General features: G+C 43.4%; 1 protein-coding gene across 1 annotated transcript; it reads left to right on the forward strand.

Annotated features, from left to right (window-relative positions):
- Window positions 1-1,010: 1,010 nt before the first annotated feature.
- Window positions 1,011-12,447, forward strand: T265_08039 (hypothetical protein; the record flags this gene model as incomplete). Its single annotated transcript, XM_009173733.1, has 2 exons — window positions 1,011-1,077; window positions 10,817-12,447. 2 exons carry the CDS (start codon window positions 1,011-1,013, stop codon window positions 12,445-12,447), a joined length of 1,698 nt encoding a protein of 565 aa, XP_009171997.1.
- Window positions 12,448-14,184: the final 1,737 nt, after the last annotated feature.

The following is a 14,184-nucleotide window of genomic DNA, read 5'->3' on the forward strand; positions in this document are numbered from 1 at the left end:
AAACATCCAAACAAGGTCGTTCAGTCTAAATTTGGACTGCCCACTATTGCCGATCTTTTAAGCTTTGTTGTACGCCATGGGGCACCTTCAATGGGACTGTTGAACTTTCCGGAATATTCGTTCCACAGATGTGTACCTGTATAACGACAAAACCATATGTTCTCCTGGCTGATCGCTCATGACCTATGGTTGATTTCTTACCCACGAACAATATATTCCTCGTTAAAAAACAATTCCGAAGTTTGCAGGTACGCTGTTGTCTTTTAGTGACCTTTTGACTAAACACTGTGTCTTTCATGCATGCACACTGAATCTTGTCTTCAGTGGAAAATTCAGGTTCTTTTCGAAGTTTCATTTCGTACGCGCATAGCGGCTGGTTATGCTGCTTTGGTTGATTTGATAATCGATTATTACGTTCACTGACAGTTATATCGGCGCGGATGCCTTTATTATGACACATTTTTCTCTAATAAGCGCAACAAGGAGCAAATACTTTTCGGCCTCAGCATGCTGATACCTGTTTATTCACCCGAAAACTCTGAGGTTAGGCACACACTAAAAATTGGTATTAAATACACACATTCTGCTTCTGTTTAACTGACAGTTGATTATGTAGTAATTTCTTGACTGACTTGTTGACAGTGGTGATCTTAGACAAAGTGAATTAGGCCGGAGCAAGAAAATTGCTCATCCTTATTTCTCAGTTCGAGACAACGAACCAAAAAAGTAGTAAACGAAGCTCATTGTTTTAATTGTTACACGAAGCGTAATAACGGATAAGAACAATTAGGTAAACATCCACCAGCCAGTGAGATATTTTTTGACCTCTTGGGACCGAAATTAATACCTACTTGTCGGACTTGGTTCGGTAACCGTTACGTATCAGAAATTTCATTAACCCGATTCGAAGATCCCATGAACAATCTCTCATTATAGGCCTTATGGATAATCTGTTCCTTCTCGCAGGTTTAGTTTTTTTTCATTATGGTAAATAAACCTGCGTGTAGAATATGCCCACCGACTGCCCAGTAGAAGTGGGCACTAACTCATCTACTGCTGTCATTCGGTCGGCAGGAGGTAAGTGTTCCTCATTACGATTTGGTTTACAGATCAACATCTCCCTAACATGACTGTGTCAAGCGCAGTCGGATGGATAGTCGACATCAAATTTTAACCCCCCCCCCCCGTAGGTCGGTCTGACTATCTTGTAACCTGAAGCTTGGTGTAATCGGCAGGTGTTATCCTTCGTGCCAGTCATTTCTACAGTCAAACCAGGAGTGCCATTCTTTACACGAGCAAAAGGTACTTTCAGTCCTCAAAAGTGGATTTCTGTCACTATCGATCTGTTTATAAAGCATTTAGATAACTTGCTTTCAATATATCATCAGGCGAATGAACAACTGGCTGTCACACTAAAAATGGCCCATCCTATGTCGTTTTGCCTCGCTACGCCAAGCCCCACTCAGTGCACTCTATTCAACTCCCAACAAAACCTTGTCGGTCGACGTGTTTCTACCTTCAGCCGCAATAAAGAAAATAATCCACAGGTTCCAAGTAGTTTTCCTCTGGTGAAGTGGGGAAAGGAAGGAAGAAAATGGAAGCACGTTGTGATGCAATTTAATTAGTTAGTTTGCTCGTAATGTAGATAATTCGTCGAATGAACGTCCTTTTGCAAATATCAGCCGGATGTTCATACCTCCGCCTCGCATTATCGTTGACGAAAGATTCTAATCAGCTCGAATAACGAACAATCTCCCTGTGGAAATCAACGTGCTACTGAAGGTCAACATCTGTACATGCCTATGCTGTTGCACCTGTAGGACGTCCATTGTCTGATTATAGCAGATGTGCATTTCATTATCCCGTTTATATTTGAAAATGTAAACTCAACCAAACCCAATCGGACGTTCCCTTGAGATACCTGTATGGTCAGGTTAAGGGTAAAAGATTAGTGTTTCGTACAGTGAATACAAATCACTCCGCTTCTCTTGCCTAAGCGCACTAAGCTCAAATCCGGTAGGACCTTCCTATATTTTGCACTCGGTGAAATGGCTGAAATTGTTTATTGAAGACAAAAAATCATTTCAACAGCCCTCTTCTATGTATTCCTTTCTAGTTTCCTACAGACTAAATTGTGTGACTTCCAATGAATAACGAATTTCACTCGCACGCCTGCATTCTGTCTACTTTTGCTCATATTTAAGTTACGAACTTAGATTCCGTACCAATTATCACTTCGAGTAAAATACATTAGGCAACCCAATCTCAAACTAATATAAAACCTGGGTCTATAAACTTTTCGCTCACAAATCTGCACCCAAATGAATAGTACAACCACTGAATGAAAGAAAGCGTTCACCACAATTATCCGAATTTGTGTAATCAATTTGAACAGGCACTGTGCCATTCAAACAACAGTCATTCTCTGAAACTACAAAGTAGCTTCTCAAAGCAAAGATCCTGCATCCCGGGAAACCACAGTAGTTGGAAACCGTCAAAAAATAGCCTCTGATTTTTCTTCCAGTAATATGGCTGGTGACAGGCCCTTCGCATTGCTCACTCTTTAAAGGTTGACTATTATTCTCAGTTCAAAAGCGATCGAATTGTCTCATTCATTTATTTTGGACATGTACTGCTTCTGCTTGCCTTCTTCAGAGAGATGAGGTACATCATTTTGCAAAATTTCATTGAAGTCTTCAGACTGTTGTCTGATATGAGTTTTCGGACGTTGTTTCGCTACTCGTGTGGTTTTTATCATTCGGTCTTCTTCAAGTAAGATACCAATTGAAGCCCGCGCGGATATCCGTCATAGAAGCAACAAGTTTCACTAAGATGGGTAATTTCGATTACGCCCACATCATGTGGGTGTCAGACATTTTTCGAAGGCTCTGTTCCTCAACTACATGCTTGGAAGACCCATAAAATTCTTCATAAACCTGCCCCGCCAAAAAAAGATCCTGTGATAATAGAGGTCCGTTTTCACAGAAAGACTTGCTTTAGAAGAGCCCATAGTCAATAATTCAGACCTCGATAAAATAATAACTTATGAGTCTTTGATTTGTTTCTTAAGCTGAAGGTTTAGTTGCAAACGTCTCAGATCAGTCAGTGGGATTTATGCCTCAGAGTTTGCTGCAGAGCAACGATCTAATGTTTTCATTGATTGAGGTCGAATTTTCAAGATCAACTAAGGAAGCTGAGAGAATAAACAGACGGCTATTCCCCTAATCTACTCTGTGAAAACCACTGAAAAATGAACTGTATGCTATTACAGGCTGTTTATCCTGGGTTTCCTACTCAGCAGTTCAAAAATTGTCACCTTTGGGAGTAAGTACTAATGCAGCTGTAGCACAATCTTCTTAAATCTTGAAGAAAATATTTTCACTCAGCTGAGTGTCCAGTGAAATTTGGACGCAAATGACGTCATGAACCATGTGGTAGCTTAATACTGCTTCTGAACGGATGAGACTGAACAGACGTTAGTCATTGTAAAACGATATCACCTTGTGGCGCAGCAAGTACTTTGCGTACTACTCTGGCTGGAACTAAATTCCTCATGAAGGAAAGCCCAATAGCATCCTGATCGAGAATGGTGGGTCTGTGCACTGCGGATAATCGTAGTATGAGGCGGTTGAGTCGATGTATAGTTGTACCGGCCTCTGTAATAGGAGCATCAAAGCAGTCGGGTGTTTCTCCCAGGCGGCTAGCACATCCATACTTATGAAGGCAATGATATTGCCCTCTCCAAAGGATGAAACGTTGAGAATGGGTCGGCCTGAAATTCACACACTCCACCCACTTCATCGTTGACCATAACCATTGACCAGGCGGTAAAACTAAAGAGGCTGGTGGTGATAAGCGGGTATCTGCTGTGCATAGCCGCATTAGGAGTCCCAAAATTATGCCTTACTCCGTGCGTCCGCGGGTTGCAATAGTCTTCTGCAGCCAAGTGGGTCAGACTTTTGAGGTATTGGCTCGGAGAAAACCTTAACAACATTAGCCGCTCGGTTCAGCCATTTGAGTCAAAGGCTTGAGATACAAAGCCCTACTTCTTCCACTACATTGTGGTTCACCTCAACCGGAACTTACTTTTCGGACTTGGAAACTTCGCCCTCTTCGCCATCACACTTCTGCGCTGAACGGCCCCACCCAAATCCTCACCTTACCTATCGAATGTCGCACTGCGGTCAACCATTCTGACAGTCCTGTAGCCAGTGTTCCTCCACTAAACTACTGACCAAAAAAATAAACCTAAATAGTCCTTAACCATACTCCAAGTAATCGATCCACGTGCAACCTTCAGCGTGCGTACTCTGCCAAACCGGGTAGCAGGCATGTCTTGTTGGAACCTTGTTCAATCAAGTTTTCCGTTGTACCGCGCATAAAAACTACCCCGTTCAGTTCATAGCCACTCAGTTCTTGAACATGCAACCATGCAATCGCCTCCATGCTTTATTGCCTCTCTCCCGCTCCCAATCCTTTTAGTGACAAAACTGTAGCAACTGGAACCAACGTACCCTTCGTGCATGGTTTAGAGCTGATGAACTGAAATGAACTGAACTATGCCCTCATTGAGTTATGTGTAAAGCACAGCGTCGTAACCCGTGGACATGGACTAAGGGGGCGGTAACAAGGTGAATTACCTGGAAAGAAAGTATGAAAAATGCCGTATATGTCCAGTACCATAATTCAACATTGATGAATTTATCTGCCTTGGGAAAAACATAGAGTCCTGACCCCACCGAGTCTGTGACAAACCAATATAGGCCCCAAGAAACTCTGAAACCTGCCCTCTTGTAGGATGTATTTCAATGACGTAGTCTTAAGAAGTATCTCCGAACAGCTCCAAATTATGCTAGAACAATACAACGTACAAACGTTCTGAAAAACCTTCGTGAGCCTCAGAACTCTCGACTTGAGAAGCTCAAAAATAGCCCTTTTTGCTGACGTGTAAAAAACACAAGGTCCTTTCAATTCATTCACTTTGACGGTTTGACTCTACCAACTATTGTGTAGTGACTGTGGAGTCGGAAAAACTTGATGTTGAGTTTGCAATGGTGCATATTTTAGTCTTAGACTGTTGCTAAGGTCACCGACATTAGATCAATATGTAAAAGAGCAATTGTTTGTACGCCGAGTTTAGAGGAACAGGATACGATGCCATATTTGCGCAGTGAAAACGTGTTTTCTAGTCGTATCCTATTAAAGTGAACCCATTTCAGAGGAAATGTTTGTAATCCTTATTTGACTGTTTTACTGTCAAGTATCTCAATCACCACCTAATCCCCTAACTTCAACATAAGAAAATGTAGAAAGGAGTTGAGAGGTGTTTTCTTGACGGAACCTATTCAAAATTGTGCTGAAAACTCTCCGAGGAAATTGGTGTGCAAACGGCCGTGGTTCGCATGTTAAAAAGTATTTAGGTGTTCCTCCGTGTAGTCTATACTCATTCAGGCTTATTTTCCTTGCCTTTTGTAATAAGCGCGTTCCATCTGAAGTAGCAAAGTGAAACTGGGCGTTGGTTTTCATGGTTTTTTCTCGCCAGCTTGCCGTCCAAGGCAACGAGCAAACTGTGGTTTCAACAGCGACGGCACCAGTAGTCTCAGATGAACGGATTTGAATCCGTTGAACTCTTGGCGGTTTCGTCAATTTGCTCTGGAGAAAATCTTTGTCGTTCTGATGGAAGCCTACGGTTGTGTCGGCGCTAGAGTTGAATCACCGAGCAAAAGCATGGGGTCTATCGCCCACGCTACCGACCGCGAATGACAATGTCCCAGTTAGTCAACAACCACGCTTGGTTGCGTGGTGACTGTAACCAGCTCAGATGTCACACATCTCAATGTCTTTGTGGGGGGAAACAACTCAGTGTCAGTAGCCCAATTTGCTTGTTTAATGTTGGAAATTTGCTATTTGATTCTACTTGTATTCGTCTGGATATAGGGTTTCTGCTAACCCACTGAAAAACGGGATTTGAAAGTGTGCTCAGATTCAGTTTGACTGTCGGTTCAGTCTGATTTGCTCATTGATGGTTATCGACTCAATTTCGAGCGGGCGATTACCGCTAGTCATGCAAGTAAATAGTTAGACTGGCTGGTTTTCAAGCTTTCAACTATCAGGTTGATTAACTTCAGAAGCTTGTCAAAATAAGTCACCTTTAAACTCTAACTCAGGGATGGCGTATCTATCTTTGACCAGCGGATGCGTACACATCCGCGGGTGCGCTTCACACCCGCAAAGTGTAAAGTGCTACTGCAAGACTGGGTGGGCTTGAACCCTAACCTCATGCTTGCGGATGAACCGACTGAGGTAGTAGACAAATTTGTTTACCTGGGCAGCTGTATCAGTCCCGGTGGTCTCACGAAAGAGGAAATTTCCATCCGGATTGGAAAGGCCAGAGCAGCTTTTGCGAACCTACGTCACCTGTGGCGTAGGCGTGACATCAACTTCCCTGTCAAGGGTCGAGTTTACAATGCTGCGGTGCGCTCCATGTTACTATATGCATAAGAAACCTGGCCGCTGCGCGCCGAGGACGTCAAAAGACTTTCAGTGTTTGACCATCGATGTCTTCGGAGCATTGCCCGAATCTGGTGGGAACACCGGATAAGCAATTCTGAAGTACGTCGAACGGTATTCGGGAGAAATAACTCACCCTCGATAGATGAACTGATCATATTGCGCAGGTTGCGCTGGCTTGGCCACTTGCTGCGTATGCCATTCGACCGACTTCCTCGAAGGGCTCTTTTCGCACAACCATGTGAAGGGTGGAAGAGAGCCAGAGGCGGTCAAACAATGACTTGGCAGCGAAGTATGAAGGCCATTACCAGCAAACTCAGCTGCGCTGGTCACTGCCGTCTTCCTGGATGGGGACCCCGAGACGGGCCACATCAATGGCTGGAGACATTGTCAGACATGGCCCAGTCGCGCCCCCAATGGCGCTCGAGCATCAAAGCTATTGCCTTCAATGCATAGCTCTTTTTCCCCCCCCCCCCCCCCACTTGACAGCCCACTGACAGTGCTGGATTTATGCACCAACTTACCAGCTCGCGCCTGCAATGCGCAGCTACCCCCCAATCACCGGTGAACGAAACTGCGGCAGCTACAACCACTGTACGATGTGTACTTTTCAATCCCCCCACCCACACAAACTTAACCAATCACAGTAAGAGCAAAGGATCCTATGCGGCTGAGGTTTTCGTGCAGCAGCCACGTTTTTAATGCAAATCCAATAACTCAATAATCATTGATGACTGACGTTCAGTCGGCCTAATTGACCAGACGGCTTGTTAGTTAGTTTAAGTTGTTCAGCTGTTGGTTGGGACAAGTTAAACTTTCCCGATCAAATGTGGTTGTAGCATTAATTAACTCGATAAACTACTGAATGGTATGACCACACCTGAGTTTACACAAGTAGTGCTATGCATGTAGGATACCGCAACACTGCTAATCAGCTGCAAATAGTGGACTATGACAATGTTGATGCTACGGGTGCAAACGCCGGATGGAGAGAGCAACCGTAAACATAGCACGCGGGTAAGAAATTTGCTGAAAAAGGGGTGGTAGTGCCTATTCTATGTAGTACTACTACTACTACTGTTTGAACTACTGTAGAAAGCTACGAAACAGTAGTTCAGATTTCCTGATGGTAATCTAGATAATCCCGGTTACTAGTTAGTTGCTGCTGTAGAATGGTACTGAGTAACCTCCCTTGTTCTGTTCGCCTTTGTGCAGTGCATTCTTTTGAACGAGGTACTAGTTCTGTATTATGTGGTGGCACCCAAATTTTCACGAAGCAAATTGTTTTCTTTAGAAGGAATCAGCTGATGGCGCCAACCATAAGTGCTTCGCTCTGGAAGGTGAATTTTTAAGAAGGAGCTAGACCATCAAAATATGCTGCAAGTATCTGAAGGGTAAAAGTTGTCACTTTGATGGTAGATTTCCATCGAATGTGATGACTACATCTAAAACCATGGATATTCTAGCAGCTTGCGCGTCGAATACACTCAAATATTTTTACCATCCACACTGTTTACCGTGAGCTTGAAGGGCATATCTTCCGTCTGTTGAATCGTCACTAAAACTGGCCCGGTGTTTTCTGCATTTCCGATGACGGCTGGATATTTCTTTAATTTATCCCTGTTACCGAAATACGCTAACTACAAAATGGAGAAACGGTGGAGTACACTGGCGGCATATCATTCTTCACTACCTTGCCAACTTCAGTAATAGTTATTTTCTTGTTGTACGTGTGGGAAGTGAAACCTTTTGTTCCGCCCATACGGTGTTCGGCTGCGATTGACTGATCGGTCGACTGGTCGAAGCAGATGACATCAATAACTGTAGAGTTTCGGACATTCTGTTCTTTCACCGACGTGTGCGTAAAAGGAGGTAAGGCTAGGTGTGTTCTGAGCATGCCGTCCGTTTTTTTACTTTTACAACTTTCTCTTCACTTTAGTTAAATGTTTAGGCATGCTTTTAAGCCCTCAGAGAGAGTTCTGAAATCGACAATCAATGGCTTCCCAGATTCAACATAGACAGGCTTTCGCGAAAGTCGATCGACCGATCTTTTCCAACGGTTATATACAAAGCTATGTTCATAATCATGTTTGAGCTGGCAGTCTTTCCGTTAGCTTAACTGAATCGTTCTATTGCAAGCCTTTAACGACTAGGCTAGCCGACTCAGCGGTGTTTCACTGCCCGCTAAACTGCCGTTTGCACGTCATGAGCTGAGGACACCTCAGGCGTTGATTTGTCTGTGTGACCCACTGTGCACATTTTTGGCTCTTGCAAGCGAAAGTCAAACTGAGCTTCTTGATAACTGACTCAGCTGCACACATACCTTCACTTAACACATACAAGTACTTCTGAGTTTACTCACGAACTCATCCTATAGACATCCATAAGCTATGTATGTACCGCCGTCACGGTTTGGCCCTCAGTAAGTGGTAAAAATAGGGACGCAAGTAGTTTGTCCTAACTAACTGAACTGAACCAAAATGTGGCTATAGGCAAATGAGATATTGGAGAATAACAGCAATTGCTTACGACTGGACAACTTATAAATTATAAGCTCCAGACACATCTCGCTTTTAGCAGATGGATTGAGTACTATTCTCCTAGTTGGTATAGGCTGACCCGAATTTCTATTTTACTGTGAGAATGTTATGAAAATACGTGCAGGTTTTTTTCTACGAAGAGAAGGAAACATACACTCAAGTTTGGGCGACTGAACCTCAGCATACCTGAAACCTGGAATCTGTGGTGATGTAGTGGTTCTTTCTTCCATAATCCTAGAAGTTTCCCAGGCTAGTAGGTGGAACACCTAACCGTCAAGATACGGGTGGCTGATCATCACTTAGACTTGATATGACTCCACTCATTCTTCAATCAAGGGATCCACATCATGCTGTCGCACGTGGGATCTCGTTAGATGAGCAGCATTGATGACTCCCACTAAGGATGAAAGAACTGTGCAGTGCTTCCCAGCTTTTCAGTATAGATTGGCCTCAAGTAAGCGACAGAATCTCCGATAAAATTTCCAAATCCCCTCACATTGCTAACATTACTTACTTAAAGCATACTCTAGCCAGCCGCTCGCAAGTCCCATTCAGGTGTGTTTGAGTGAGAAATATATTGATGGAATAGTTGTAATTTGCATTCATCCTATTCGTGATCCGTTTTTGATATAACCACAACGCCTCAGGTCGGTGACTGAGGGGTCCATAACGCTTCCACCCAGCAGAGTAGGAAATGCTCTACAGAGAAGTTGCAGGAGCAAAGAATGGATGCGTTTGTAATGAAGGATGCAAACCTCTGCACTGCAATTCTTAAGCTGCAGTTCACAATTACAGTTCGTTACATGGGATAAAGAAGAACCATTTTCTTGCATCTATGAGCTTTGGCGCTTCAATGGAGCTGTGAGAAAAAGACTATTTACACTAATAGTATTCAATCTAGTTGCCAAGAGATCGTAAAACATTCATAAAAGTAGTCCTTTCACACTATACAACGATCAGTTTGGCGCTGTAGAGTAAAACTCCCGTAAACTAGATCAATGTCCAGTTAGATGTCTAGGTAGATGGATACATGCACACCCAGGGGCAGATAAATGAGAGTATGAAGAACAGTAGTTGAATAAAATGTAACGCATGTAAAAAAGTATCTAAAGTAGTACCTCTAAAGAGTAAATGTAACTGCAGTGGTCTGTTTCCAAGAATGCAACCACAGTCATCACATCATCACATCATCGGCGAGATAGAATTCCGAATGTGGCTGGTGGTTTCGATTATCCTCAACTCTAAACACAACGGAGCTGACACGTTTAACTGTGTTTTCTCCTTCTATCACTCTCATTTCGTTATCTTTAACTAATGATATTCCTCTCACCTGAGAAGGGTCAAGTTTGCAAGATTAGCAAGGTCCCTCACTTTACTAGATGTTCCAATAAGCTCAATAAGGTCGCACACTCAATGAAGTCACTTCAAGAAAGTGAATCCAATGAAGTCACTCCCTAACTCTTTTCTGCGAGGAGAACAGATTGGACGTCAAGCTGTTCATCCTCAACCCCCCACATAATATATGGCATGTAACGTCTCCTACCCCGTCATACTCATTTTCACTTTTTTCCTGTTTCTTTTTAGGATGTCTTAGGCGTACATAACCGGAACTGAATACTGAACTTCCAAGAAAAGTGTATGGCGTGCGTGAACTTCTTCAGTTTGAGCTGATCTACCCGAGCATAATTCCCATCAAATGCACTCAACACCTTACAGTCTCTTGAACGGAGAATATCACATTTACAACTTTACCACTGGGTTCTCAGCTTACGGTTACATATATTATGCCAGCTTATCGACCGGCGAGTCATATGCTGTTCAGTTATTTCTCACCTTACTGGCCTTGTTCGGTGTGGGTCTCACCGTGGTCATGACTGTCACACATTTGTGTGCCATCTACTTTGCACGTCACCATATGTACCGGACCACACCTGTTCGGGATCTTGGTCCTTGCCCAGAACTGAGACACGTTTGGCAAAGGCGATTTACCGCCGCTCGGTCATATCGCACCTTTTGCTCAATTCCATCTTGGCAATCATGTTCCAGGTCCTCAGATTCTGCCTCTGGTGTGCCTCCTTTCATCACCCAACCGGAAACTCTCACAATTCCTTTCTTACAGGCACCAAAAATAATCGTCAAAATGCCAGATTTGCTGGATGGTATTATGCAACCGTCAGCAATAAAGCCCATATCATATCCAGGCGTTTCGATAATCAAGCCATTATCTGGTGTAGATACCAACCTCGAAGTGAATCTGGCTTCCTATTTTCGTCTGGACTATCCAACCTACGAGGTTCTCTTTTGTGTATCAGACAGCCTGGATCCGAGTTGTAAACTTGTACATCGGTTACAGTCTGTCTATCCCAATGTGCCTTCCCGGCTGATTGTGGCCAAGAAAGTGTATGGCATCAACCCGAAGATCAACAATCTTCAGGCTGGATACGAAGCAGCACGTTACGATTTGTTGCTCATATCCGATTCCGGCATTTGGATGCGTTCGGATACACTTACAGATATGGTTGCCTGTTTAAAATCTGATGCAAACGTGGGGTTGGTTCATCAGATGCCTTTTATGGCTCCTTACCTTGCAGCTGTGCGTGCTTTCATGGATCCAACATCCCCATTTCCACTTGTTTCTTCATCCAGCTGGAGCCCACTATCTGATCGTCCTTCTTTTGCATGGATCTTGCAGCTAGTTTTCTTTGGATGTTGGCATGCTAAAATCTATCTTTTTGCCGCATTTTTGGACATTAATTGTGTGACCGGAATGTCGATCCTACTGCGAAAACCCGTGTTGAGTCCACTTGGAGGATTCGTCAGATTCAGTCGCTATTTGGCTGAGGATTTTTTCATTTCCAAATACTTCATCGATCAAGGCTGGCAAATCCGCCTGGCTCACCAACCGGCATGGCAAAATTCCTTGTCCACTTCGGTTAGTCAATTTCACTCACGTATTAGTCGATGGTCACAACTTCGGCTGACGATGGTAATCGTGGCCTACATCTTGGAACCCTTATCCCGCTGCTTTCCGGCCGCTATTCTCGGTGCCTTTGGATTTTCTCACTTCCTTCCAAATACCATAGATCCCGGAGTGTTTTTCCTGTGCCACATACTAATTTGGTTCTTATTTGACTACATCCTACTTCTCAATCTCTATCCACCATGTATGCAACTGTGTATAACCAAACTGGAATATTTGGTAGCCTGGATGTTCTCAGAATTAACAGCGGTACCATTTCATTTCAGTGTGATTTTCAAAAGAGACATACAGTGGCGCAACAAACGATATCGTGTTCACTGGGGTGGTGTATCCGAACAAATCATACTCTCCGCGGATCAGACGGATAAATGTGCCGGCGAGGCGGTAAGTAGCGCTAACACGACAATGCACTTATAAACTGAGGAGCATTTGAAGGTCTCTGTCAGTTCACGATTAGGTGGAGTGTCCCTTACTTCCACATCCTTTCACGGTTATTCAATGCAATCAAACCTCCAACTAGTCAGTTTTTTTATGTGTGAGGATATGTATAGTTCAGCTAAATTTGTGCATGGACGTATTGCACATTTGTACATATTGTCGTCACCACTGCCAAAATAGCCATTATGACCACTTACTCGTATCGTCAGACCAGATGGACATTTTTATCACTTTTACTTAACGGACATTTTAAAAAAAATTGGATTGGTGTTTTTAGTTTCTTTCCTCTCATTTACTGTCAAATGTTGCCTGTCTTCCGTCCGTTTCACCGACTTTCACACTTTTTGCTTGTCCATCAAACTTCTTTCACCGCAGTTCTTCCGATTTCCCCTCACTCATTTATCAGTTGTAAATTTCCATGACTAATTTTTTCTGAATGTCAGACGAAAGTGTTAACTTTATTTTGTGTTTGGGTTGAACTCGACCTTCTATGATAGATTTCCTGTTATCTTGTGCTCCGTTAGAGAATTGCTGTCTACAACTTCAGTCCTAAGCCAATTGTTTGGCTTATGAAACGCCCAAGAAACTTCAATGTGTGTGTGTGTTCAAGACGCATCCGCCCTTCTCATTTGCAGGTTATATTCACTCAACGGTTATCTGCAATGGTTGGGTTGACTGTATTCACAGCTTGAAATTTGAGCAATAAATACCAACGAGGGGTGTGCTGTCAAAACTTATATTTGAGGTACTTTTCGAGAATGGCGGACGGTGAACTAGCGCTCGCTTTGAATGTGCTTTCCTCTTTATGTTCCCTTCTCTAACAATACTGCAAACGGGTGCTCTTTAAAAACCCGAAAATGACAGTGCTGGTGTCAGAACGCTACATTTATTGGAAACCAAATGAATTAGGATGCACTTTTCCTAGGGTAAATCTTCTTGTGGGATAGTGTAGTGAAGACAAGACTTATCCATCTGCAGGCAAACCGCTGCGGTATGCCATTTCAAACAACCGACGCCACTCGATGACTGCAGCTGTTCCGGTCAACACAGAAACTTTGATGGGGAATGTAATAGCATAGGCATGAGCCGAATCCGTCGGTTGGGTTGCTCTTCATGTGGGTGCACAGAGTAAAGGCCATTCTGCGGTGCACTTAGGCTGCAGTTTCCATTTAGGTTTATAATGCTTTAATAGAGCACAGAAAAAATTGTGTTGAAGGCGATGACCACAAGTTAACTAGGGGAAATTGGTGGAAATTTCATTCAGCTACCACCATAAATCATTCAATAATGGGTTAGGCAAAAACGTCTAGTGAGCACTTGATGGTTAACATCAGTAAACACCCGGGATTTACGAAGATCTGGAGAACAGATGTGAAAAAAGTGTGGAATCGCCCCACGGTTTCTTTGAATTGAAATATATTCCACTGCCTCGGAACCGTGTGATTAGTTCTTTATTGTTTTGGCTTAATCACCGTTCCACGAGAGACATGAATTTTGCTTGCTGGTTTTGGGATCGCACCAGTTAATTTTCCCCATAGGTCGGATGACTTTCGTACCTCTATGAAAACGATGTCCGTCATGCCCAGAGCCTTATTGCTGATACTGATTATTACTCTGTCCGCACCTCCTCTAGCAACATCTGGCATCTGTCATCCACGTTCAACGGTAGGTACCAAGGTCTTCGTTAGAGTCAGAGCACGCGTCCTAAAGGGCAGA

This window comes from Opisthorchis viverrini (assembly GCF_000715545.1).
Source record: "Opisthorchis viverrini unplaced genomic scaffold opera_v5_200, whole genome shotgun sequence".
Classification (NCBI taxonomy): Eukaryota; Metazoa; Platyhelminthes; class Trematoda; order Opisthorchiida; family Opisthorchiidae; genus Opisthorchis; species Opisthorchis viverrini.